General features: G+C 44.6%; 1 protein-coding gene across 1 annotated transcript in view; it reads left to right on the plus strand.

Annotated features, from left to right (window-relative positions):
- The window catches only part of arhgef19 (Rho guanine nucleotide exchange factor (GEF) 19), a 135,800-nt gene that overhangs the window by 39,924 nt on the left and 69,598 nt on the right, over positions 1 to 26,278 (plus strand). Inside the window, exon 2 of the mRNA XM_072244736.1 lies at positions 25,424 to 26,011. Coding sequence (XP_072100837.1) covers positions 25,424 to 26,011 — 588 coding nt within the window. The remainder of the gene's footprint in view (positions 1 to 25,423; positions 26,012 to 26,278) is intronic.

The following is a 26,278-nucleotide window of genomic DNA, read 5'->3' on the forward strand; positions in this document are numbered from 1 at the left end:
TGGTGTATGTACTGCCACAAATGCAGTGGACAGGGACTCTAAGGCTTTGCAGAAGGAATCACAACATATTTACAAGTTGAGGTAGTGTGTAAAGATTTTAAAAATGCAGTTGGTCATTTTCCCAGCCATCTCCTGTCTTTCCAGGTGGCAGAACTTGAAGGGATGGGAGCCCAGCGCACTTATGGTGGTGGGAGGGAAGCCTTGGAGTGGTGGACAGACTGGGATTCCTGCAGGCGGCTTTGGACTGAATGATGTGGTGCATTTTGCTTTGTCGGAGCCATGCTTTCACTTGCTATTTCTCTGCCTGTGGAAACCTGCCCCACTGTTCCTGCGTGCTTCAGTCCTTGCCAAAGTCTCATAGCAACAACAAAAAGAAGTGCCACAATAGTACTGAACTGCATTTGCGTGGCAACTTCTCGCATTTTGAAGCATCCCAGACATTTCACAGGAATGTAATTAGGAAAATATTGTTACTGAGGCACAAGGCAGGATGCCAGGAACTTGGATTGGGAGATAAGTTTCAAGATGCAATAAAGGGAAAAGAGTGGAGCGTGGAATAGGTTCAGGGAGGAATTCCTGAGCTTTCAGACTAAACAGGTCTGTCAGTGTTGGCTGAAGAGAGCTGGAGATGTACAGATGGCCGGAAACGGAGGAGGGCAGAGTACCTGAACTGCTGTAAAAGCTCAGGACAAGGTGTGATCACGGCGAACGCATTGAAAACAAGATTGTGATTATTTTAGTTTTTGTTATTGGTGGACTACAAATGAGTCCTGGTTGATGGCTGACGAGAGTCATGATAAGGGAGGTGAGCTTTCAATGAGGATGAAATGTGCAGAAAGCAGATGATTGGTGACTGTAACCTTTCCAGAGTTAAATATATTGTGATCATTATGTTTGGTCTTGAGTAACATATGGAAGAGGAGTCATGAGCAGCCCCAGAAGAGATGGGTATTATTAATGCAGAGAATACGTGCTTTTGTATATGAGGGTCACTGTGGAATTGGAAAGTCAAGTCAAGGTTACATGTCAGGCAATGCTCTACACTCTACACTTCATACCCACGTACCTAAACACCTCCTTTAGAACACAGAAGAGTACAGGAATAGGCCTTATAGTCCATGATGCCTATGCTGATCACACTGCCAAAGTATACAGGATCTATCTGTTTGCACATAATCCATTTTCCTCCAGTCGCTGCATGTTGACGTGCCTGTCTGAATGCCACAGTTGTGTCTGCTTCCATCACAGCCCCTGTCACCACATTCCAGACACCTGCGTAAAATAAACGTAGCCCGCACGTCTCCTTTAAACTTTCCTCTTCTCCCAGAGCTGTGTCCTCCAGTGCCTGTCATGTATACCCTGAGTAAGAGACTCTATCCATCCTACCAATGTCGCCCCTTTATAAATCTCTATGAAGCCTCTGCTCAGTGTCTGACACCCTAGAGCAGGGGCTCCCAGCCTTTTTCATGCCGTGAACCCCGACTATTAACTGAGGGGTCTGTGGACTCAAGGTTGGGAACCTCTCCTCTAAAGAAACAATCCAGAGATTGTTATTGCTAAAATGCCCTAATCCAGACTGCATCCAAGTGACCCTCTTCTGCACCCTATCCAAAGCCTCCGCTTCCTTCCTGTAATGGGGTGACCAGAAATGCACACACCGTTCTCCAGATACAGTCTAGCCAAGGTTTTATATAACATGACTTCCTGACTCTTGCACTCAAGTCCAGAGCAATGAAGGCAAGGTATTGATACACCTCCCTTACCACCCTGCCCCTTTTGTTGTCTTTCTTCTCTTCTTTAAGACTTAAATCTCTGACTTAGTATTTGACAATTAAGTTATTATTGATAAATTATGGTAAACGACTACTGCAAACACTGAAGATGCGAGCAACGTCCAGGGTCGGCGTGTGCGGGTGTGAAGCGAAGTCGAGTCCAATGGAACAGAGGAGAGGCAGCTCTGGGGCCCACCCACCTAAACCGAGAGCAAGCTTTGATCGGTCTAGATGCCAGGCCGATTCGGAAAGGCCGGATAGGGGCTGAAACTTGGCGGCAGGGTCCAGGCCCAGAGCTCATCAACGCAACAGGGCCCGAGTCTTAAGCCGAGGAATGAACCGACGTTTGGATGATTTAAACACCGGGCTAGATTCATTGAACAGGCAGGGTTGGTTTCGCTCGCTGCTCTGTGACGTTTACTCCGCTCTGCGCTGAACTGAGTCTGAAGCTGTGGCCTGCTCCCGCTGCTCCGGGCTTCGTGTCTGAGGACTCACTTTCGTTCTGAACATTATTTGCTTACTTTTATTGTTAGCACAATTTGGTTTTCTTTTCGCTCTGCACATTGGGTGTTCAACAGTCTTTTTTTTACGGGTTCTTTATTTTGTGGCTGCCGGTAAGGAGTTGAATCTCAGGGTTGTACATTGTACACATATTTTGATTATAAATGTACTTTGAAATAGGTAGTCACCACTCTGCCTATCTTATTGTTTTGCTTATGATGAGTGTATAGTGAATCCGGATAATAGTGGATGTGGTATATTTGGATCTTCAAAAGGCTTTTGACAAGGTCCCACATAAGCTCCCTGTGTTCTAAAGGACATTAGTGTGCAAGCTTAAAGCACATGGTATTGGGGGTAAGGTATTGATGTGGATAGAGAATTGGTTGGCAGACAGGAAGCAAAGAGTGGGAATAAATGGGACCTTTTCAGAATGGCAGGCAGTGACTAGTGGGGTACCGCAAGGCTCAGTGCTGGGACCCCAGTTGTTTACAATATATATTAATGACTTAGATGAGGGAAATAAATGCAGCATCTCCAAGATTGCAGATGACACGAAGCTGGGTGGCAGTGTTAGCTGTGAGGAGGATGCTAAGAGGATGCAGGGTGACTTGGATAGGTTAGGTGAGTGGGCAAATTCATGGCAGATGCAATTTAATGTGGATAAATGTGAGGTTATCCGCTTTGGTGGCAAATATAGGAAAACAGATTATTATCTGAATGGTGGCCGATTAGGAAAAGGAGAGGTGCAACAAGACTTGTGTGTCATTCTACACCAGTCATTGAAAGTGGGCATGCAGGTACAGCAGGTGGTGAAAAAAGTGAATGGTATGCTGGCATTCATAGCAAGAAGATTCGAGTACAGGAGCAGGGAGGTACTACTGCAGTTGTACAAGGCCTTGGTGAGACCACACCTGGAGTATTATGTGCAGTTTTGGTCCCCTAATCTGAGGAGAGACATTCTTGCCATAGAGGGAGTACAAAGAAGGTTCACCAGATTGATTCCTGGGATGGCAGGACTTTCATATGATGAAAGACTGGATCGACTAGGCTTATACTCGCTGGAATTTAGAAGATTGAGGGGGAATTTTATTGAAACGTATAAAATCCTAATGGGATTGGACAGGCTAGATGCAGGGAGATTGTTCCCGATGTTGGGGAAGTCCAGAATGAGGGGTCACAGTTTGAGGATAAAGGGGAAGCCTCTTAGGACCGAGATGAGGAAAAACTTCTTCACACAGAGAGTGGTGAATTTGTAGAATTCTCTGCCACAGGAAACAGTTGAAGCCAGTTCATTGGCTATATTTAAGAGGGAGTTAGATATGACCCTTGTGGCTAAAGGGATCAGGGGGTATGGAGAGAAGGCAGGTACAGGGTTCTGAGTTGGATGATCAGCCATGATCATACTGAATGGCGGTGCAGGCTTGAAGGGCCGAATGGCCTACTCCTGCACCTATTTTCTATGTTTCAATAAAACAAAGCCTTTGCCTGTTGGGTTCTGCTGTGAGGTGATCCATTTGTCAGTCTCACTCTAAATTCATAACTAATGGTAATAGAGGTCACAGGTCAGCATTGCGTATCTCACACAAATTTGCTTCCTCACTAGTGCCACCGAGAGTTTAGCCTCACTGGTCTCCAGCACTGCATTACAGCTGTAAGACTCTGAGGACATATGGTTATTGCACACACTCCATTTGAAATTTAAAATAGTGCAGAACCGTGGAAATACTCAGCAGGCCCATGTGGCATCTGTGCAGAAATGAATGCACATTTCAGCTCGATGACTTTTCGATTATTGTTCTGATGGGAAGATTCCACAAATTCACAAGTCTTTTTTTTTTGAAGACCTTTACTATGTCTATATTATCATTAACTAAATCTAATAAAGTAACTTTAAATCACCCTAAATTAATTGAGGTGGGAGTGGTCTTGGTTGTCAAAAAATTAATATACCATTAAATTGTCTCCAGGCAAAAAAAAATTCTAGCTGTCTAAATTATATACAGAAGGAGGCAATTTTCAGGATGCCAATGTAACCAAACAGAAACAAAGCTCATCTTAACAATGTGAGCATAGATCAGAATTCTTACAGTGTGCATCACGGAGTCCCTGGGACCACAGCCCTTGAACAACAAGTGATTTCTCATGGAGTTCCAAGAGGGGTGAAAATACAACTGGAGACAATAGAAACGTTATACTGCTTGGCCAATGGGAGGCAGAACTTCACAAGGCAGAACCACCAGGACTAGATTCAAACCATATTTAATAACCTCGTTCTGATCCTAGACATGAATGGGAGTAATTGGGTTTAGGAGTGCTGCTTTTGTTTTATAACCAAGGAACTTGCCCCAATAACTCTTAATTACTCACGCAGAAGAAGGGGAGATAAGAGGACACATGATATATGTCTTCCCTCCTTTTCTCCCTTTTCTCGATATCCCTGGAGACAGATTATCTACTGACATCTTACAAATATATGGACTCTCACAGCTATATCTCTTCCCACCCTGTCACTTGTAAAAATGCCATTCCCTTCACACAGTTCCTCCACCTCCACTGCATCTGTTATCGGGATGAGGTATTCTAAAACACCCGAGATGTCCTCTTTTTATTTCAAATCATGGGGTTTCCCTTCCACCATCATCGATGCTGCCCTTACCCACATCTCCTCCAATTCTCACACACCTGCCCTCACCCCATCCTCCAAGCCTCACAACAGGGATGGTGTTCTCCATGTCCTTATCTACCTCTGTATCTAGCTCATCATTTTCTGTAGCTTCTGCCATCTCCACAGGGGTCCTAATCCTGCAACTGAGGACATCTCCCCCCACCCTCAGCCTGCTCTCCATAATGATTCCTACCAATGTAACTCCCATGTCCACTTGTCCCTCCTCACCTCCTCACTGATCTTCCTCCTGCCACTTCCACTTCCCTCCTGCTGCCACTCCCTGCAAGTGTGACGAGTTATTCCCCCAGCCCTTACACCTCCCCACCCCACCAGTTAGGGCCCAAGACAGCCCTTGCAGGTGAGGCAACATTTCACCTGCATGTCTGCTAGGGGTCACCTCTTGTATCTGGTGCTCCTGGTCCAGCATCCGCTACATCATTGAGACCCGACGTAGATTACGGGACCACTTTGTTGAGCACCTTCACCGTTCTGTCTGCCGAAATCAGAATTAGGTTTTAATATCACCAGCATATGTGGTGAAATTTATTGTTATACAGAAGCAGTATATTGCAGTACATAATCATAAATATAGGAATTCCTGTAAATATATACAGTGCCTATTAAAAAAATTCAACCCCTTCCCCTAGACGTTTTCATGTTTTACAGTTTTACAACTTTGAATCACAGTAGATTTAATTTGGCTTTTTTTTGACGTTAATCAACAAAAAGACTCTTGTGTCAAAATGAAAACAAATTTCTACAAATTGGTCTAAATTTATTACAATAATTAAACACAAAATAACTGATTGCATAATTACTCGCCCCCTTTAAGTCAGTATTTAGTAGATGTACTTTTGAAAACAATTACACCTTGAATCTGTGTGGATAGGTCTCTATCAGCTTTGCATATCTTGACACTATAAATTTTCCACATTCTTCTTTACAAAACTGCTCAAGCTCTGTCAGATTGCATGGGGATCATGAGTGAACAGTCCTTTTCAAGTCCAGCCACAAATTCTCAATTGGATTGAGGTCTGGACTCTGACTTGGCCACTCCAGGACATTAACTTTGTTGTTTTTAAGCCATTCCCATGTAGCTTTGGCTTTATGCTTGGGATCATTGTCTTGCTGGAAAACAAATCTTCTCCTAAGTCGCATTTCTCTTGCAGACTGTATCAGGTTTTCCTCCAGGATTTCCCTGTATTTTGTTGCATTCATTTTACCCTCTACCTTCACAAGCCTTCCAGGGCCTGGTGCAGTGAAGCATCCCCACAGCATGATGCAGCCACCACCATGCTTCACGTTAGGGATGGTGTATTTGGCTTACGCCAAACATAGTGTTTAGTCTGATGACCAAAAAGCTCAATTTTGGTTTTATCAGTCTGTGGAACCTTCTTCCAGCTGACCTCAGAGTCTCCCACATGCCTTCTGGTAAGCTCTTGCCAAGATTTCATGTGAGTTTTTTCAACAGTGATTTTCTCTTTGCCACTCTCCCATAAAGCTGTGACAGGTGAAGCACCCGGGCAACAGTTGTTGTATGCGCAGTCTCTCCCATCTCAGCCCTGAAGCTTGTAACTCCTCCAGAGATGTCATGGGTCACTTGCTGGCGTCCCTCACTCATCCCTTTCTTGCATGATCACTCACTTTTTGAGGACAGCCTGCTCTAGGCAAATTTATAGATGTGTTGTATTCTTTCCATTTCTTGATGATTGACTTAACTGTAGTCCAAGGGATAGTCAGTGACTTGGAAATTTTCTTATATCCATCTCCTGACTTGTGCTTTTCAATAACTTTCTCATAGAGTGGCTTGGAGTGTTCCTTTGTCTCCATGGTGTAGTTTTTGCTAAGATACTGACTCACCAGCAGTTGGAGCTTCCAGATACAGGTGTATTTTTACTACAGTCAATTGAAATGCTTTGACTGCACACAGTGATCTCCATTTAACTAATTATATGACTTCTGAAACCAATTGTCTACACCACTGACGACTTGGTGTGTCATATTAAAGGGGGTGAATACATGCAATCAATTATTTTGTGTTTTATATTTGTAATTAATTTAGATCACTTTGTAGAGATCTGATTTCACTTTGACATGAAAGACTCTTTTTCTGTTGATCAGTGTCAACAAAAGCCAAATTAAATCCACTGTGAATCTAAGTTGTAAAACAATAAAACATGAAAACTTCCAAAAGGGGGTGAATACTTTTTATAGGCACTGTATGTGTGTATAATTAAACAAGTAGTGCAAAAAAAAAGGATGAGTTCATGGATTCAATGCGCATTTGTCCATTCAGAAATCTGATGACAGAGGGGAAGAAGCTGTTCTAATATCATTGAGTGCGTGCCTTCAGGTTCCTGTACCTCCTCCCTGATGGTAACAATTGAAGAGGGCATATTCCGGGTGATGGGGCTCCTTATTGACGCATGCTGCCTTTTTGAGACATTGCTCCTTGAAGACGTCCTGGATACTGGAAAGCCTCTAGTGCCCATGATGGAGCAGACTGAGTTTACAACTGTCTGCAGCTTATTTCGATCCTGTGCAGTCCCCCCCCCCCCGTGCCTCCCCATACCAGATGGTGATGCAGCCAGTTAGAATGCTCTCCACTGTATATCTGTAGAAACTTGCGAGTGTCTTTGGTGGCATACCAAATCTCCTCAAACTCCTAATGAAATCTAGACACTGTTGTGCCGCCTTTGTAACTGCGTTGATATGTTGAGCCTGGGATAGATCATCAGATGTTGACACCAGGGAACTTGAAATTACTCACTCTTTCCACTTCTGATCCCTCAATGAGGACTGGTGTGTGTTCCCTTATCATCCCCTTTCTGAAGTCCACGATCAATTCCTTGGTCTTACTGATGCTGAGTGCAAGGTTGTTGCTGTGATTCCACTCAACCAGCTGATCTATATCATGCCTGTGTGCCTTCTCGTCACCATCTGAAATTCTGCCAACAATAGTTGTGCCATCAGCAAATTTATAGATGGCATTTGAGCTGGGCCTGATCATGGATGTAGAGAGATTAGAGCAGTGGGCTAAGCACATGTCTTTGTGGTGTGCCAGTGCTGATTATCAGTGAAAAGGCTCAACCTCCTGGTGCTACACATTTCAATTCAACTCCCCATCCTGCTTCTGACATGTCTGTCTACGGTCTCCTGCACTACCATGATGAAGCAAAACTCAGGTTAGAAGAGCAACACTTCATATTCCATCTGGGTAGTCTACAACTTGATAGTGTGAATATCAATTTCTCTACGTTCAGGTTATTTCTTCCCTTTTTTTCCCCATTCCCCATTCTGGCTCCCCTCTTACCCCTTCTCCTTTCCTCATCTGCCTATTACTGCTCTCTGGTGCCCTGCTTCCTTCCTTTTCTTCCATGGTCCACTCGCCTCTCCTCTCCTTCTCCTTCAGCTCTACTTCTTGCATTTATCACGTCCCAGCTTCTTTCTTCATCACCACTCCCCCACCTGTCCACCTTCCCCCTCACCTGGCTCAACCTATCACCCGCCAGCTTGTACTCTTTCCCCATCCCTCCCCTTCTCATTCTGGCTTCGGTCTCAGTCCTGATGGCTGCTCATTTCCCTCCCTAGATGCTGTCTGATTGCTGAGTTCCTCCAGCATTCTGTGTGTTGCTCAAAATTTCCAGCACCTGCAGATTCCCTGCTGCTTACTGTTTCACTTTCTACAGATATTGCCTAACCCACGGAACGTTTCCAGTATGATCTCTTCTTATTTCACTTGAGTTTGGAGGCAATATGTTTGTATAGATTGTGGAGTGGATAACAAGGAGTCAGGACCAGTGGGTCATTTTCTCTTCAGTAATTAGTGTTACGCTACCAGATCAGTACAGAATCTCAATTAAATTTTTGATGTCATGACTTCTGAGAAAATCTCAGTTTTTAATTTTGTAGCTTCAATTTACCCAGTTGCCTTATTCATTTGCAGACTCCTGACAAAGGTAGTCATATCAAGTAAATCCAGAAATATCCGTATGAAAGGGCAATTTGTGTGCTGGTGGTATCCATGTCTGTATACGTTATGACTCACACAGACTTGACGAAGCGTCTCAGCTCTTTATCTTTTCTACCCACCTGGCTTCACCTATCACCTTCAAGCTATCCTCCTTCCACTCCCCCTCACCTTTTTATTCTGCCGGCTTCCCCCTTCCTATCCAGCTCTGAAGAAGGGCCTCGGACCGAAACATCGACTCTTTATTCCCCTCCATGGATGCTGCCTGACCTGCTGAGCTCCCCCAACATTTTGTGTGTCTTGCTCACCATTATTTTATCTTTCCTTGGTCTATTCATATGGCAGTGATATTAATTCTGATTCTGAAATGAGGTGAATTGTGTGTGCTGGCATATTAATATAACATCCAACAGCGTGGAAATTATCCTAGCCCAGCACCATTAAAGTCTTGAGCTTGCTGGATGATTAGAGTTTACTGTCTTGCATTATGCTTGTGAAGTCTCAAATTTGTTAAAGTCAGCAACAATTTAGAGCTGGAATAACACTCACTGATGTTTGCAACAAGGCACGTAGCATGAGCTTGAATGTTTTATTGTTTGGTTCAGCTTGGAGATATTTTCTGACCCGTGTCCAGCAAAATGGTGTATCAGATGATGAGAGGCATTCATCGTGTGGATAGCCAGAGGCTTTTTCCCCAGGGCTGAAATGGCTAACACGAGGGGGCATAGTTTTAAGGTGTTTGGAAGTAGGTTCAAGGGGGATGTCAGAGGTAAGTTTTTCACGCAGAGTGGTGGGTGTGTGGAATGGACTGCCAGCAGAAGTGGTAGAGATGGATACAATAGGGTCTTTGAAGACACTCTTAGATAGGTACATGGAGCTTAGAAAAATAGAGGGCTATGCGGTAGGGAAATTCTAGGTAGCTTCTAGAATAGGTTACATGGTCAGCACAACATTGTGGGCCGAAGGGACTGTAATGTGCTGTAGGTTTTCTCTGTTCTGTGTTCTATTTTTATGTGAATCTATTATAACTGCTCCAAGATTTAGGTCCAGTTTAGGTGGGAGACCCTCTTGGCTCGAGTCGTTATCAATGCAAATCGATCGTGCAGAGATATCTATTAAAAGGAACATGACTGTATATTTTTAGATGACCCAAGCAACTAGTTGTTTTCAGGACTCTATTTATTTGATAGTGTGGGGTATAAACTTGAATTTATTAGAATATAAAACCTCCATTTATCACTCTGGTATTGCATAACTGTATTTCTGTTGCAAACTCTTATGTCTGTGATTTAATCTTGAAAATTATAATGGGGTAAAGGCTACCATGTGTCCAAGTGGGTGGATCAATGGAACCACAGAACATAAATCACAAGGGATGATGGATGGCTCAGATGGAGGAGACTTGTTTGTTGCCCTTAGCTACAGCCCAACAAATTGTGTTAGAACAGTGTCAAATCTATGTTTATAAAATTCCCAAGCATGAAGTCACTGACTAGGGAAAAGCTTTGTCAAAGCAGTACTTTATCAATCCATAGTTTGAATTCTTCCACAGCCGGTTGGTACTGCAAGGGCTAGGATAAATTCATCAATTAAGGTTTTTGTTTTAGATTTCAGAGTTCCAGCAATTTGTTTTCATCTAGCACTGGAATGCCACCTTGAATGAAAACGGGAAGGGAGGGAGACGGAAGAAAGGAAATTATAGGCTGAAGCAACACACACAAAATGCAGGGGGAGCTCAGCATCTAGGGAAATGAATAGCCAGTTGACGTTTCGGGCCGAGACCTTTCTTCACGACTGGAAGTGTCAACTGTCTATAAATTTCCACAGATGCTGCCTGACCTGCTATGTTCCTCCAGAATTTTTTGAGTATTGCTTTGGATTTCCAGCACCTGCAGATTTTCTTGTGTTTATAAATTATAGGCCAGTTAGCCTGATTTCAGTGGTTGGAGTCTATTATTAAGGATGAGGCTTTGGGGTACTTGGAGGTACATGATAAAATAGGCCAAAGTCAGCAAGGTTTTCTAATGGGGCAATCTTGCCTGACAAATCTGTTGGAATCCTTTGAGGAAATAACAGGCAGGATAGAAAAAGGAGGGTGAATGGATGATGTTTACTCAGATTTTCAGACAAAATGCCTCACATGAGGCTGCTTAACAAAGTAAGAGCCCATGGTATTACAGGAAAGGTACTAGAATGGATAGAATGGCAGGAGGTAAAGAGTGGGGGATAAAGGGGGTTTCTTCTGGTTGGCTGCCAGTGACTACTGGTGTACTGCAGGGGTTGGCATTGGGACCGTTCCTTACCACATCGTATATCAATGATCTGGATGAAGAAATTGATGGCTTTGTGGCCAGGTTTGTGGACCAAACGAAGACAGGTGGAAGTGTAGGAAGTGTTGAGGAAGCAGGGTGTCTGCAGAAGGACTGAGATTGGGGGAATATGCAAAGAAATGCAGGTGGAATATAATGGTCGATCACTTTGGCATGGTCTATTTTGTAAATGGGGAGAAAATTCAAAAATCAGAGGTGCAGAGGGAATTGGGAGACCTCATGCAGGATTCCCAAAGGGTTAACTTGCAGGTTGAGTCAGAGGTAATGAAGGTAAATGCAATCATTTTGAGAGGACTAGAATAAGAAAGCAATGATGTAATGCTAAGACTTTATGAGACATTGGTCAGACTACACTTGGAGTATTGTGAACAGTTTTGGGCCCCTTATCTAAGAAATGATGTGCTGGCATTGGAGAGAGCCCAGAAAAGGTTCACAAGAATGATCCCAGAAATGAAACGGTTAACATATGAAGAGAGCTTGATGCCTCTGGGACTGTACCTGTTGAAGTTCAGAAGAATGAAGGGAGTGGGGGGGGGCGGGGAGATCTCATTGAAACCTATCAAATATTGAAAGGTCTGGAAAGAGTGAATGTGGAGAGAATAGAACATAGAATAGTACAGCACAATACAGGCCCTTCAGCCCACATTGTTGTGCTGACCCTCAAACTCTGCCTCCCATATAATCCCCCACCTTAAATTCCTCCATATACCTGTCTAGTAGTCTCTTAAACTTCACTAGTGTATCTGTCTCCACCACTGACTCAGGCAGTGTATTCCACGCACTGTTTCCTACAGCCTCAGAATTGGCCCTTCAGGCCCTTCAGCCCACATTGTTGTGCTGACCCTCAAACTCTGCCTCCCATATAATCCCCCACCTTAAATTCCTCCATATACCTGTCTAGTAGTCTCTTAAACTTCACTAGTGTATCTGTCTCCACCACTGACTCAGGCAGTGTATTCCACGCACTGTTTCCTACAGCCTCAGAATTGAGGGATGTCCATTTAGAACAGAGATGAGGAAAACTGTATTTAGCCAGTGGGTGGTGAATCTGTGGAATTCTTTGCCACAGAGCGTTATGGGTGCTGTGACAGGATATATGTAAGGCAAAGTTGATAGGTTCTTGGCTAGTTGGGGTGTCAAACATTACGGGGAGAAGGCAGGAGAATGGGGTTGGGAGGAATAATAAATCAACCATGATGGAAATCCAGCGGAACAGACACAAGATGCAGGAGGAACACAGCAGGTCAGGCAGCCTCTATGAACAGTCGACATTTTGGGCCAAGACTCTTCAGTGTGGCAGAATGGCACATCTAGCAGTTGCCTCACATCTCCAGTGACCTGAGTTCAAACCTGATATCGCCTGCTGTCTGCGTGGAGTTTACATGTTCTCCCTGCGAGTGTGCGGGTTTCTGCCTAGTAATCGAATTCTGCCTGGTGATCAGATTCTGCCTGGTGATGGGATTCTGCCTGGTGATCAGATTCTGCCTGGTGATGGGATTCTGCCTGGTGATGGGATTCTGCCTGGTCTGATTCTGCCTGGTATCGGATTCTGCCTGATCCGATTCCTGCCCACATCCCAAAGATATGCTGGTGGATGGGTTAATCTAATATTCTAAAATTTTCCCCTGTTGTGTGGGTTAAGTGAAGAATCCTAGTGAAGTTGATGGGTATATGGGAAGAATAATGCTGGATTAGTGAAAGTGGCCATCAAACAGCCACTTGTACATTAGAGACACGAGAGACTGCAGATGCTGGAATCTGGGACAACAAACTATCTGTTGGGGTAACTCACCAGGTCGAGCAGGATCTGTGTGTGTTTGGGGGGGGGGTGCTGGAGGAAATGAATGTCAATGTTTTGCATTGAAACCCTGCAGTTGTCCTGATGAAGGTCTCCGTTGTTGTGTGAATGGTCACCAGAGAGAACTACTGGTAGATACGAAGCAGTCTCTCTATTCAACAAAATATCACAAATAAACTGATAGACTTGGGAGTCTCGAGGAGGAAGAGAAAGGGAGAGGGAGAGGAGGGGTTAGAGAAAGAGAGAGAGGGAGAGAGAAACCCTTTCAGATCAAGGGGTCTGCTTGACTCAACACTACACAACATTTTATGTGGTAAAGATCAAAGAAGGATTGAGGACAATTCAGACAAATCCATATTTCCAATGCTTCCACTGAGTTACATGTAACAGTCCCAAGTGCCTGGATCTTCCTGTTTGCACCTATATTACAGACACCCAAATACACCAAAGGAACGAATTTAAATCAGCATGTCTTGGTTCACAGTTCTTAGGAACCCATTACTCAGAGCTGCTTTTTAGATTTAATCCACAGTCACGTTGGAATCTGAAGGATGAAGTCAGTTAAAGTTACTTGCAACATACTTCATACTTTATTGTCGCCAAACAATTGATACTAGAACGTACAGTCATCACAGCGATATTTGATTCTGCGCTTCCCACTCCCTGGATTACAAATATTAAATATTAAAAATAGTAAAAATTAGTAAATATTAAAAATTTGAATTATAAATCATAAATAGAAAATAGAAAAATGGGAAGTAAGGTAGTGCAAAAAAAACCGAGAGGCAGGTGCGGATATTTGGAGGGTATGGCCCAGATCCGGGTGCTAATCCCCAAAATTGATCTAACGGTCTCAACCAGTTGACAATTCCTTTCCCTCCCACAGATGCTACTGGACTCACTGAGTTCCTCCAGCAGATTGTGTCTCTAGATTCCAGCATCTGCGGTCCTGTGTGTCTCTAGAGTGAGTGGGTGTTTGACAACATGGATTTAGAGTTATAGAGGTGTACAGGCCCACTGGCCTAGGTCATCTATGCCAACCACGATACCTACCTAAACTTTGGAGGAGCGAGAGGGAGAGAGAGAGGGAGAGGGAGAGAGAGAGTGTGTGTGAGAGAGAGAGAGAGAGAGAGATGGAGAGAGGGTGTCCCATATGCCTGCATTTGATCCACATCTCTCTAAACCAGGGGTTCCCAACCTGGAGTCCATGGACCCCTTGCTTAATGGTATTGGTCCATGGTATAAAAAAAGGTTGAGAACCCTCCTGTAAAATGTTCTTATTCATGTAATTGTCCACAGAGGACAAGTTAAAGGATGTTTCCATTAGTAGGGGAGTTTAGATCTGAGGGCACAGCCTCAGAATGAAGAGACATTCCTTTAAAACTGAGAAGAAGGGGGCCTTCTTCAGCCAGAATCTGTGGAATTCACTATCACAGAGGGCTGTGGGGGCCAAGTCATTGGGCGTATTTGTGGTAAACCATGTATATATGTTGTAACTCGGTTGCCTGTCTGGACAGACCCCTCTGCTGACTGCCCCTGTGGCTCCTCCCACAGAGTCCTGTATAAAGGTGTTCGTCTTGCCCCTCCCCCTCAGTCCGGGGGCAGACACTCACAGTGGAGGTCGTATTGTACAGCGAATAAAAGCCTTTCAGTATTTTACCAAACCTCAGTCTTTTGGAGTAATTGGAGGTGCTTCAGTATTTAAGGCAGACGATGATAGATTCTTGATTGGTCAGGCGCCTATAGTTTACAGGGAGAAGGCAGAAGAATGGGTCGGAAAAGAAAAGTCAGCCATGATCGAGTGTCAGAGCAGACTCGATGGACCGAATGGCCTAATTCTTCTCCTGTATCTTCTGGACGTTGGGATTTGGCAAACCAAAGGGCCCGATTCCCTGCTGTTTTGGCTCTAAAATTATTTGGCAAGTAAAAGCCCAACACCTGTCACCTGATCTCACAGCCTGGGCGCCGTGATTTGCAGGTTCCGCAGCTGAAAGTGCTGATTTTCTTGGAAGAACTGTCTGCGGGGAGTGAGGCTCCAGATGTTGCTCCCTCCCGACTGACCGACGCCTTCGGGCGTGTGTGGGCGGGCGGATGCTAATATCAAAGTAATTTTACTTCTTGTCACGGTTGCGAGATGTAGAAGCTAGGTGTTGTGCATAAATCAGCAAGTGCTGAATGCTCCTTCAAACCAGTCCTTCTCCTAAAGTATTTCAGAATGTTTCTATGATCAGATGAAACATCTCCCCTTTTTTCAGATTTGGCGCTATTCCCTGTCAGTGGAGACAGAGAACTACTCAGCTTGGCGTTTTGTGTGCAGGAGCGGTCTGAGTAATCTTTGTTTCTTTTAAACTGTGCTGAAACATCTAAGCCAAAAGTATGGTAAAAGTTAAAAAAAAATTGTACTTTGTGGATGGTTGCCATTAGCCTGGAGAGGAGTACCACACCCGGTCAAGTCGCAACAGGTAGCTGCGTGACCCGCACCGACAAGCCCGCGCATCAGGAAGCCGCGGCGAGGCCCGACTGGGGAGCGGAGCGGCCGGGCTCGCCCTCCTCACGGGCAGGCATAACGTTAGCACCGGGAAGCGGCCAGTCCGCAACCCCGTCTAAACTTAGAAAAGGCTTTTTTTCTGGAGGAGGTGAATTAAAACGGGCGGTGTTTTCCTGACTCATTCGTCCATTTAATTTTGTAGTTTTAGTCTATAGGGGCAAGTGAAAAGGGGTTTAATTGGGTTTTGGAAGCACATGCAGACACGTCAAAGAGAAACTCACGTAAACTTAAATTAACATGAATTATACGTAATTTACTAGCCGGCCGGTGGTGTGGTGACGTCCGCACCGGACTTCGAGACGAGGCGAGAGGTCCGGGGTTCGAATCCGGCCGAGTCCTTTCACGCCTTCCTTCCGTACTCTGTTGAGTATCGAGTAAACTCGGCCTTGTAAGAGAGAAACGAAACGGCGCGAAGAAGAGCAACATAACGCAATTTACATGTCGAACTAAACATACGACATAAGTACAACTAGACAGATAGAAATATCATCCGCGGTGGCTCCAGAGCAAGAAAACGGGCTCTTCGGCAAGATGCCCTCCCAGGATAGCCCCATTTGCCAGCATTTGACTTAAATCGTTCTAGAACTTTCCTGTCCTTTTATCTATTAAAAAAAATCTTATTCTATCTGCCTCAACCACCGGCAGCTCATTCCTCAGACATACCACCACCGTCAGGGTTAAAAACGGAAAGTTACCCCACAAGTTCTTATCAAATCTTTCCATTCTCACTTTTCAAACCTATATTGTCCAGCCCTGAGGAAGAGTTTGAGTGCATTCACCAGAGTCCCTCTGTTTTACAACACTCCACAAATGTTAGGGTTTTTCAGGTTGGTTCAATAAACCAACTTATTATTAAACCCATGATTAACTTACGAGTTCAGTGGCTCAGGATATCTCTCGAAACTCATAATAATGGTGAAAAATGTCAAGCTCACAGCTTTTAACCTTATTATTTGGGTCTGGCTTCTCCACTCAATCTCTCTTCATTTGGTTCCAAAATAACATGTTTTCCTTTATTGCTGCTTAATTTTTGTTCCTCCCCCCCCCCACAAAGCTTTACGCTCCTGATGGAATTACACCCAAATGTTACTCCTAAGGTGTGCTCACTGCCACTCAGACGAAGCTCTCGACCACACCACTCTAACAGTGATGGCTTCCAACTCCCATCTTGCCGCCACTTTTCTAGAATCCTCATCAAACCTCCAAATAATGCTTGTTCTGTGTGGGGAGTTTATGCTGATTGATCTGTTGCTTGCTAGAGATGGGGGGGGTAACTCTTTCATAAGGATGTTATAGGGGCCGGAGGGTTTGAATTATAAGGAGAGATGGGGAGGAGGAGGCAGGGGGTGACCTTGTGGAGAAATACACTCTAAAATCATGAAGGGCACCAACTAAGATGAGTGGCCAGAGCTGTTTTTCTCAGGGCTGGGGAATCCAGTTCTAGAGGGCTTAGTTTTAAGATGAGAGGGGAAAGATTTAAAGGGTAACCCAACGGGTAGGTTTTTTGAGGGCTGTGGATATGTAGAACAAGGTGGGTAGAGACAGGTACAATTACATTGTTTAAAAGACATTTAGAGAGGTACCCAGATCAAAAAGGTTTAGAGCAGGAGTTCCCAACCTGGGGTCAATGGACTCCTTGGTTAATGGTAGGGGTCTGCAGCGTAAAACAAGTTGGGAGCCCCTGGTTTAGAGGGTTATAGGCCAAATTCAGGCAAATAGAACTGGCTCAGTTAGGCAATTGGGTAAGCATGGACTAGCTGGGCCAAAGTGGCTGTTCCCAAGCCTCGAGGAATGAGACGTGATTTCTGAGAGACATTCAAGATTATTTTTCGGCTTGGCAAGGTAGATTTAAGGTGATGTTTTCCATGGGTGGAGTGTGTATAACCAGGAGTCAGAAGCTCATGCTGACAACTCTGGACTGAGATGAGAATTGTCTTCTCAAAGATAGTAGTGAATCTTCAGAATTCTTAATGCCTCTGCGGTTATGGTAGCTCCTTCAATGATTATATTCAAGATAGGTCAATAGATTTTTTTTTGTATTAATGGAATCAGGAAAGTAGAACTCAGTTTAAAAAAAAGATTAGCTATGATCTCACTGAATGGTGATACAGGCCGGAGGCATTAAAACGCATTTGCTTTGCTTTCTCGTGTATCTATTGGGCGCAATCAGAAATGCTAGATTCACAACACCTGGGGCAGAACAGTAGTCTAGCAATTAGCGTACCACACTGACAGTACCAGCAGTCTAAGTTCAATTCCCGCCACTGACTGTGAGGTGTTTGTATGTTCTGCCCATCACTGTCTGGGTTTCCATTGGGTTCCTCCCATATTCCAAATTCATACGGGTCAGAGGGTTAATTAGTCCCGTGCAGCGTAGGCTCGTGGGCCGGAAGGCATGTTACTGTGTTCTATCTCTAAATAAGTAATAAAGACTCAAATTATCGTCATCCCTACTGCAACTTTCCATTCAAGGTCAAAGAACAAAGCAGATGAGCTTAGAGCGTAGATCAGTACTTGGAGCCATGATGTTGTGGTCATTACAGAGACTTGGAGGGCTCAGGGGCAGGAATGGTTACTTTGAGTGTCAGTGTTTCAGAAAGGACAGGGAGGGAGGCAAAAGAGGTGGGGGCATGGCACTGTCGATCAGAGATAATGTCACGGTTGCAGAAAAGGAAGAAGTCACGGAGGGATTGTCTACGGAATCTCTGTGGGTGGAAGTTAGGAACATGAAGGGGTCAATAACTCTACTGGGTGTTTTTTATCGACCACCCAATAGTAACAGGGACATTGGGAAGCAGGTAGGGAGACAGTTTCTGGAAAGATGTAATAATAACAGGGTTGTTGTGGTGGGAGATTTTAATTTCCCAAATATCGATTGGCATGTCCCTGGAGTGAGGGGTTTAGATGGGGTGGAGTTTGTTAGGTGTGTTCAAGAAGGTTTCTTGACACAATATGTAGATAAGCTTACAAGAGGAGAGGGTACAGGAACCGTGGTGTACAAAGGCTGTTGTAAATCTAGTCAAAAAGAAAAGAGCTTATGAAAGGTTCAAAAAAGCTTATAAGGCTAGCAGGAAGGAGCTTAAGAAAGAAATTAGGAGAGCCAGAAGGGACCATGAGAAGGCCTTGGTGAACAAGATTAAGGGAAACCCCAAGGCATTCTACAAGTATGTGAAGAGCAAGAGGATAAGACGTGAGAGAATAGGACCAATCAAGTGTGACAGTGGAAAAATGTGTATGGAACTGGAGGAGATAGCAGAGGTACTCAATGAGTATTTTGCTTCAGTATAGATTTGGGAACAGCTTCTTTCCAACTGTGATAAGACTGCTGAACGGATCCTGACCCAGATCTGGGCCGTACCCTCCAAATATCCGGACCTGTCTCTCAGTTTTTTTTGCACTCCCTTAGTTCCCATTTTTCTATTTTCTATTTATGATTTATAATTTAATTTTTTAATATTTACTATTTTTAACTATTTTTAATATTTTTAATATTTAACATTTGTAATCCAGGGAGCGGGAAGCGCAGAATCAAATATTGCTGTGATGATTGTATGTTCTAGTATCAATTGTTTGGTGACAATAAAGTATAAAGTATTCACTATGGAAAAGGACCTTGGTGATTGTAGGGATGACTTATAGCAGACGGAAAAGCTTGAGCATGTAGATATTAAGAAAGAGGATGTGCTGGAGCTTTTGGAAAGCATCATGTTGGATAAGTCACTGGGACTGGATGAGATACACCCCAGGCTACTGTGGGAGGCGAGGGAGGAGATTGCTGAGCCTCTGGCAATGATCTTTGCATCATCAATGAGGATGGGAGAGGTTCCGGAGGATTGGAGGGTTGCAGATGTTGTTCCCTTATTCAAGAAAGGGAGTAGAGATAGCCCAGGAAATTACAGACTTACTTCAGTGGTTGGTAAGTTGATGGAGAAGATCCTGAGAGACAGGATTTATGAACATTTGGAGAGGAATAATATGATTGGGAATAGTCAGCATGGCTTTGTGAAAGGCAGGTCATGCCTTACGAGCCTGACTGAATTTTTTGAGGATGTGACTAAACACATTGATGAAGGTAGAGCAGTAGATATACTGAATATAGATTTCAGCAAGGCATTTGACAAGGTACCCCATGCAAGGCTTATTGAGAAAGTAAGGAGGCATGGATCCAAGGGAACATTGCTTTGTGGATCCAGAACTGGCTTGCCACGGAAGGCAAAGAGTGGTTGGAGATGGGCCATATTCTAAATGGAGGTCGGTCACCAGTGATGTGCCTCAGGGATCTGTTCTGGGACACCTACACTTCTTGATTTTTATAAATGACCTGGATGAGGAAGTGGAGGGATAGGTTAGTAAATTTGCTGATGACACAAAGGTTGGAGGTGCTGTGGATAGTGTGGAGGGCTGTCAGAGGTTACAGCGGGACATTGATAGGATGCAAAACTGGGCTGAGAAGTGGCAGATGGAGTTCAATCCAGATAAGTCTGAGGTGGTTCATTTTGGTAGGTCAAATATGATGACAGAATATAGTATTAATGTTAAGACTCTTGGCAGTGTGGAGGATCAGCGGGATCTTGGGGTCCAAGTCCAAAGGACACTCAAAGCTGCTGCGCAGGTTGACTCTGTGGTTGAGAAAGCATACGGTGCATTGACCTTCATCAATCGTGGGATTGAGTTTAAGAGCTGAGAGGTAATGTTGAAGCTATATAGGACCCTGGTCAGACCCCATTTGGAGTGCTGTGCTCATTTCTGGTTGCCTCAGGAAGGATGTGGAAACCATAGAATGGAGATTTACAATGATGTTTCTTGGATTGGAGAGCAAACCTTATGAGAATAGGTCTGGTGAACTCGGCCTTTTTTCCTTGGAGCGACAAAGGATGAGAGGTGACCTGATAGAGATGTATAAGATGATGAGAGGCATTGATCATGTGGATATTCAGAGGCTTTTTCCCAGGGCTGAAATGGCTGGCACGAGAAAGCATAGTTTTAAGGTGCTTGGAAGTAGGTACAGAGGAGATGTCAGAGGTAAGTTTTTTATGCAGAGAGTGGTGAGTGAGTGGAATGGGCTGCTGACGATAGTGGTGGAGGCGGATACGATAGGGTCTTTTAAGAGACTCCAGGACAGGTACATGGAGCTCAGAAAAACAGTGGGCTATGGGTAACCCTAGGTAATTTCTAAGGTAAGGACATGTTTGGCACAGCTTTGTGGGCTGAAGGGCCTGTATTGTGCCTCTCACTTTCAAATCTCTTACTAACTCTTCCTTCAGTTAGTCCTGACGAAGGGTCTCAGCCTGAAATGTCAACTGTACCTCTTCCAATAGATGCTGCCTGGCCTGCTGCGTTTACCAGCAACTTTGATGTGTGTTGCATCTGCAGAATTCCTGTTGTTACCTGTATTGTGCTGTAGGTTTTCTATGTTTCTATGCAACTCAACCAATTTCTACAGAGTCTTACCAACCAGCCGTGATATCAAAAAATACCAAAGTGTGATTCAGAGGCATTCGAGGCAAACGCTTACTCAAAGGGCAGGCTCATTGCCATTTTGAATTCACTGAACAGGTGGTCTTAGAGGAATTTCAAGAGTAAGAGGCCAGATGGCTGTAAGCTCGGCTGCTGATGGTGGGTTGATTAAAACAGGAGATGCACACATTGCCAGAATTGACTCTGAATGCAGAGATTTTGAAGGGTTAGAAAGCTGGAGGAAAATACAAGGTACTGATTTACAGTGTGATGTAAAGACTCAAAAGCAGGGGTGAGGATGTCAGAACATAGACTTTGGATTAACACTCGGGAGCCAGGACACAGGGACGAAAGGTTTAGAAGAGTTCAGGTTTATCTATGGGGAAAATGACAAGAGGAATGTCAACTCCAGACAGCAAAGGGACCAAGTTGTGTTGAGCTGAGTTGTGCTGGAGCTGGGTGGTGTTACACAAGAGGATGTAAGCAGCCTGAGAATCGCAAGTGTGCATGAAGTCATTAGAGGGAGCGTAAGCTGCTTGATTGTGCAGGACAGTGTTGACCAAGAGCCAGTACATTTTGTTACCTCTAGACTCAATCACGTCTTTGCCCTCTTGATGGGCTTGCCTCTTTCCATCCCCCATAGAACTGAGTTCATCTAGAACTCTGATCCCCAGCATCCTGGTTTGATCATTCACCATCAGCCTGGTGCATGCCAGCCTACATTGGCTCTTACTCCACCAGTACTGGAATTTACAGATTTGGACCCTTGCTTTTAAATCCCTACAAACTTTGTACCTCACTATCCTCCACATTCACCAACAACTCTACAACATTTCAGGAAGACACCTGGAGAGAGGAGTCAAACAAAAAAGGCTATTCATTTGTATCTGCTTGGACCATGTGAAGCCCAATTATGTTTTGTTGTTCTCTGTCATAATAGTGCAAGATCATTGTGGATTGAAAATATATATATACTCCATCTTCTCTGTAGTTGCTGTACTAATCTTATACAGTTCCTCTAAAAGGTTCCAACTTTTGCTTCCCTTGTCCTTGCTCCTTCTCCAAAGTAACTTTTCTTTCCTAACTTTTTAACGGTTTATCAAGTCCTAAAGTCCACCTATCATTCCTGCAACTCAATGTCTGAACACCTACTTTCAGCTTTGAGCCATATTGCTAAAAGATCTTTATCAAACTCATAAATTATATCCGGTAAGGCTGTGACATATTGAACCATTCTTCTTGATCTGTGCATGGTGGCTGACATTTGATCAGCCTCATCGGAATTCCTGTCCCGTGTTCTCCAGCCGCTGGGACTCCATAGTCTGCTTGACTCCTTCTGTCCAGCCAGGGCCAGGAGACCACCATAGGCAACACACACAACATGCTGGAGGAACTCAGCAGGCCAGGCAGCATCTATGGAAAAGACTACAGTTGATATTTCAGGCCGAGGCACTTCACCAAGACTGGAGAGAAAAAAGACGAGGAGTTGGAGTAAGAAGGTGGGGGGAGGGGAGGAAGAAACACAAGGTGATAGGAGAAACTGGGAGGGGGAGGGGTGAAGCAAAGAGCCTGGAAATTGATTGGTGAATGAGATCCAGGGTTGGGAAAGGGGAATCTGATAGGAGAGGACAGAAGGCCATGCAAGAAAGAAAAGGGGGAGGAGCAACAAGGGGAGGGCAGGTAAGAAGATAGATGAGAGTGGAAAAAGGGGATGGGAAATGGTGAGGGGGGAGGCCTTACCGGAAGTTCGAGAAATTGATGTCATGCCGTCAGGCTGGAGGTTACCCAGGAGGTGTTGCTCCTGCAACCTGAGTGTGGACTCATCACAACAGTAGAGGAGGCCATGGACTGACATGTTGAAATGGGAATAGGAAGCGGAATTAAAATGGGTGGCCACTGGAAGACCCCACTTTTTCTGGCATACGGAGTGTAAGTGCTCGGCAAATCTTTCTCCCAATCTACATCGGGTCTCACTGAATTACAGGAGGCCACACCGGGAGCACCGGATACAGTAGATGGCCCCAACAGACTCACTTTAACAGACCACCATAAGCAGGTTACTGCTTTGCTGATTGGTTACCTCTGGAGCCTTTCAAAGATCCATACTTCATCCCTTTATCTTCAATTACATTCAAGCACTCCGTAGCACCATACTGACAGGTTCCATGCTAGGCTCCCAGCTCTGTGTTATCAATAACTCTACTCCTTGAGAGCCTTACTTTCATTACTCTGTTTCTCTGACATATGCAATGGTACCTGTATGCACAGATGCAGTGGTTCACAAGAAAAGCATAAATTATCCATAAATCTGATAAGAAAGAACACAATTAGAACAAAGCCCTGTACTTGGATGCACAGAATCTTTTCAAATTAATTATTTGCACAGATTTCCATACCCATTGCATTTCCTGCTGCCCAATTATTGGTTCATCTCCCTCCTTCACTGCTGTCTAATGCTAAAGCTTACCAAGTTCACTTCCAGACTCTACATTCTCCCCATTGCAAATAACATTTATTTCTGCCATTATAAATTTGCCTGCCTCCGTTTCTATCTTAACTAAATTGGTGCTGAAATCGTTAGTCATCAAGCAGTCCAAGCTCTCCTGACCAGCTTCTGGCCAAACCCCGACTGCCCGTGTCAGAAGCAGGATCAAATCATTCACCTCTTGTGTCTGTCTCCTTTGATTTTCTGTTAAACAGAATATTAAAACTCACTTCACTCTATGATTCCATTCTGCTTCACCTCTTTGTTCCTTCTAGCTCCATTGCCCTCCAGAAGTTCTGCAGGATCTAATTCAGACTTTCTTTACTTTCTTCTGTATGTTTATCACGATGACCATTCAGCCCATCGAGTCCATGTTGGCTAGCAGTAGAGCATTCGCATCAGTTTCATTTTCTCTCTTTTCTTGCTCAGGCAGCTTTCGTGGAGAAATAGAGTTAATATTTCAGGTCAATCATCTTTCATCAGATAGATTATTGACCTGTAATAATAACTTTATTTTTGTCTCTACAGATGCCGTATATGCAGCATTTCTGCTTTAATTAAAATCATCGAATGTGACATATTGGATTGAATTTGGTAATGTGACCCTGCAGTGCCTGGAGGCACGTTACTTTGCAGAAGGTAACGATGTGATGTGAGTAATGAGGAAGAGCAGTGACTTTGAAGCATGAGTAATTATCTTAATGTTAGACTGTACTGGAGAGTTGAGTACAGTGATACAAGATGCAAGAGCAGGAGTTGCCACAGTTAGAAATGAAAAGATCATGTGAGGGCAATAGGCCAGAGGAGGAGGAAGATGATTTGAGGGAGGGGAAGGGGCCGTCAGTGGGAGGCGTTGAATCCTTGCTGAAGAAATAGACGCAGATGCAGAGGCAATGGAAGAAGAGCACAACATCGTTTTTAATGCAAAACATTGACCCAATCCAGATGAAGGGTTTTGACCCAAAATGCTGACAGTCCATTTCCCTCCATAGATGCTGCCTGACCCTCTAAGTTCTTCTAGCTTTTTGTGAGTTGAATAAGGTGGCTGATTATGGGAAATGCGGATTGATTTACTGAGGAAAAATGTCCTTTGATTTGAAACAGTTCAAGCGAAGTAACTGTTCATTTCTATTCAACTTAACTAGAATGTAGTTTCTCATGAATATATTTATAATAGTAATTGGATACCTCCTGTTTTTAATGTCTTATTTTTTTTTATTGATATACAGTGCGGAATGGGCCCTTCCAGCACTTCGAGCTATGACACCCAGCAACCCCCGCCCCTCCCAATTTAACCCTAGCCTAATCACGGGACAATTCACAATGTCCAACTAACCTACCAGCCAGTTCGTCTTTGGACTGTGGGAGGAAACCGGAGCACCCGGAGGAAATCCACATGGTCACGGGGAGAACGTACAAACTCCTTACAGGCAGTGCTGGGAATTGAACCCAGGTCAACGGTACTGTAAAGCGTTGTGCTAACCACTACACTACCGTGCCGTCCCATGACTTCCATTATTGCCACTGGATCTGCGTGATGGAGGTCATTCCTGGTTGAGTGAGTCCAGCCTATTATATCACCTCAGTATGACCATCTTTGCTGTCCATTGAAGTGCGGTTTCTAATGCAGATCCACGGAAAATGATCAGAATAAGTGGTACTGGTTTGGGGAGATGCTGGAGAAGAGGGAGGGAGGTGATGTATTCTTTCTCTTGGCCCACAGCTGGTAGGAGCTGAACTGAGTTGTATTGCCCTGTGTGATAGCTCAGTCCTGGGACCCCCAGTCTCCGTATGGGACAATACACCGTAAGTACTTTCCCTCTGAAACTGTTGGTTTATGGTGAGGTGTCTGTCTTTCTGCTGGTTCTGAATGGATTTTCTCATTGACGTCCTGCAGAGATGCACATTTCTAATGGCGAGGAGATGGAGATCCTCGAGGACAGCCTGATGGACACACCCTGTTTGAAGAACCACGTTGCTGTTTGCCAAGAGGGGAGTGCTCCCTTCAGCGAGCCGACAGAGCTGATGCTGAATGGTAAACGAAGGAGCGGCGAGGAAGGGAAAGAGAAGGACGAGCAAGAACACAGAAACCCAAGTGCCTGCCTGTGCAGAGAGCAAGGATTGAGACCCAAGCAAGTTTTCTCCAGACAGTTGGCCTTGACCTTCAGTAACTGCGAGACCGAGGCTGAGGCTCAGCTCCAGCTCAATGGACGCCAAGAGGCTGCAGACAGCTGGACGCTGGATGACGTGGGTCAGAACAATACCGTTGTCACGCCGACCCTGGCAGGCTGCCCCCTGTCCGGCCGGCAGATCGTGGGTAAAGCTGACAGCTGGCCACACCACCGCCTGCCCATGGACAGTAGCTTCAGCACTGCCTCCAAGAGTGACTTTGCCCTCAACACGCTCTTTTCCGAGGTGGAGAGGGGTGAGGCGAGTTCCAAGCAGAGAAGACCCTCGCAAAGTTCGGACCAGGAAAAAACTGCAAGTAAGTAACCCATCTTGTTCTGCTTTCTTCCCTCGTGTTATTCCTGCCATTGGTTTACTTTTCATAAAGCTACGCGTCCTTTTCATTGCCTTCCCAGTATGGTTCAGAATCCAGGTTGAAAGGTCAGTTCCTGAGCAACCCATTCCCCGCCTCTTCCTGTCCCTGAAATCGAGCTGGATTGTCTTCCTCATAGGAGGAATTCAAAATTGTAGATCTGCAATAAAAATGGAAAATTGCTCGCAGACCAGCAGCATCCGTGAAAAGAGA

This window comes from Mobula birostris, chromosome 27, assembly GCF_030028105.1.
Source record: "Mobula birostris isolate sMobBir1 chromosome 27, sMobBir1.hap1, whole genome shotgun sequence".
In the NCBI taxonomy this organism is placed as follows: Eukaryota; Metazoa; Chordata; class Chondrichthyes; order Myliobatiformes; family Myliobatidae; genus Mobula; species Mobula birostris.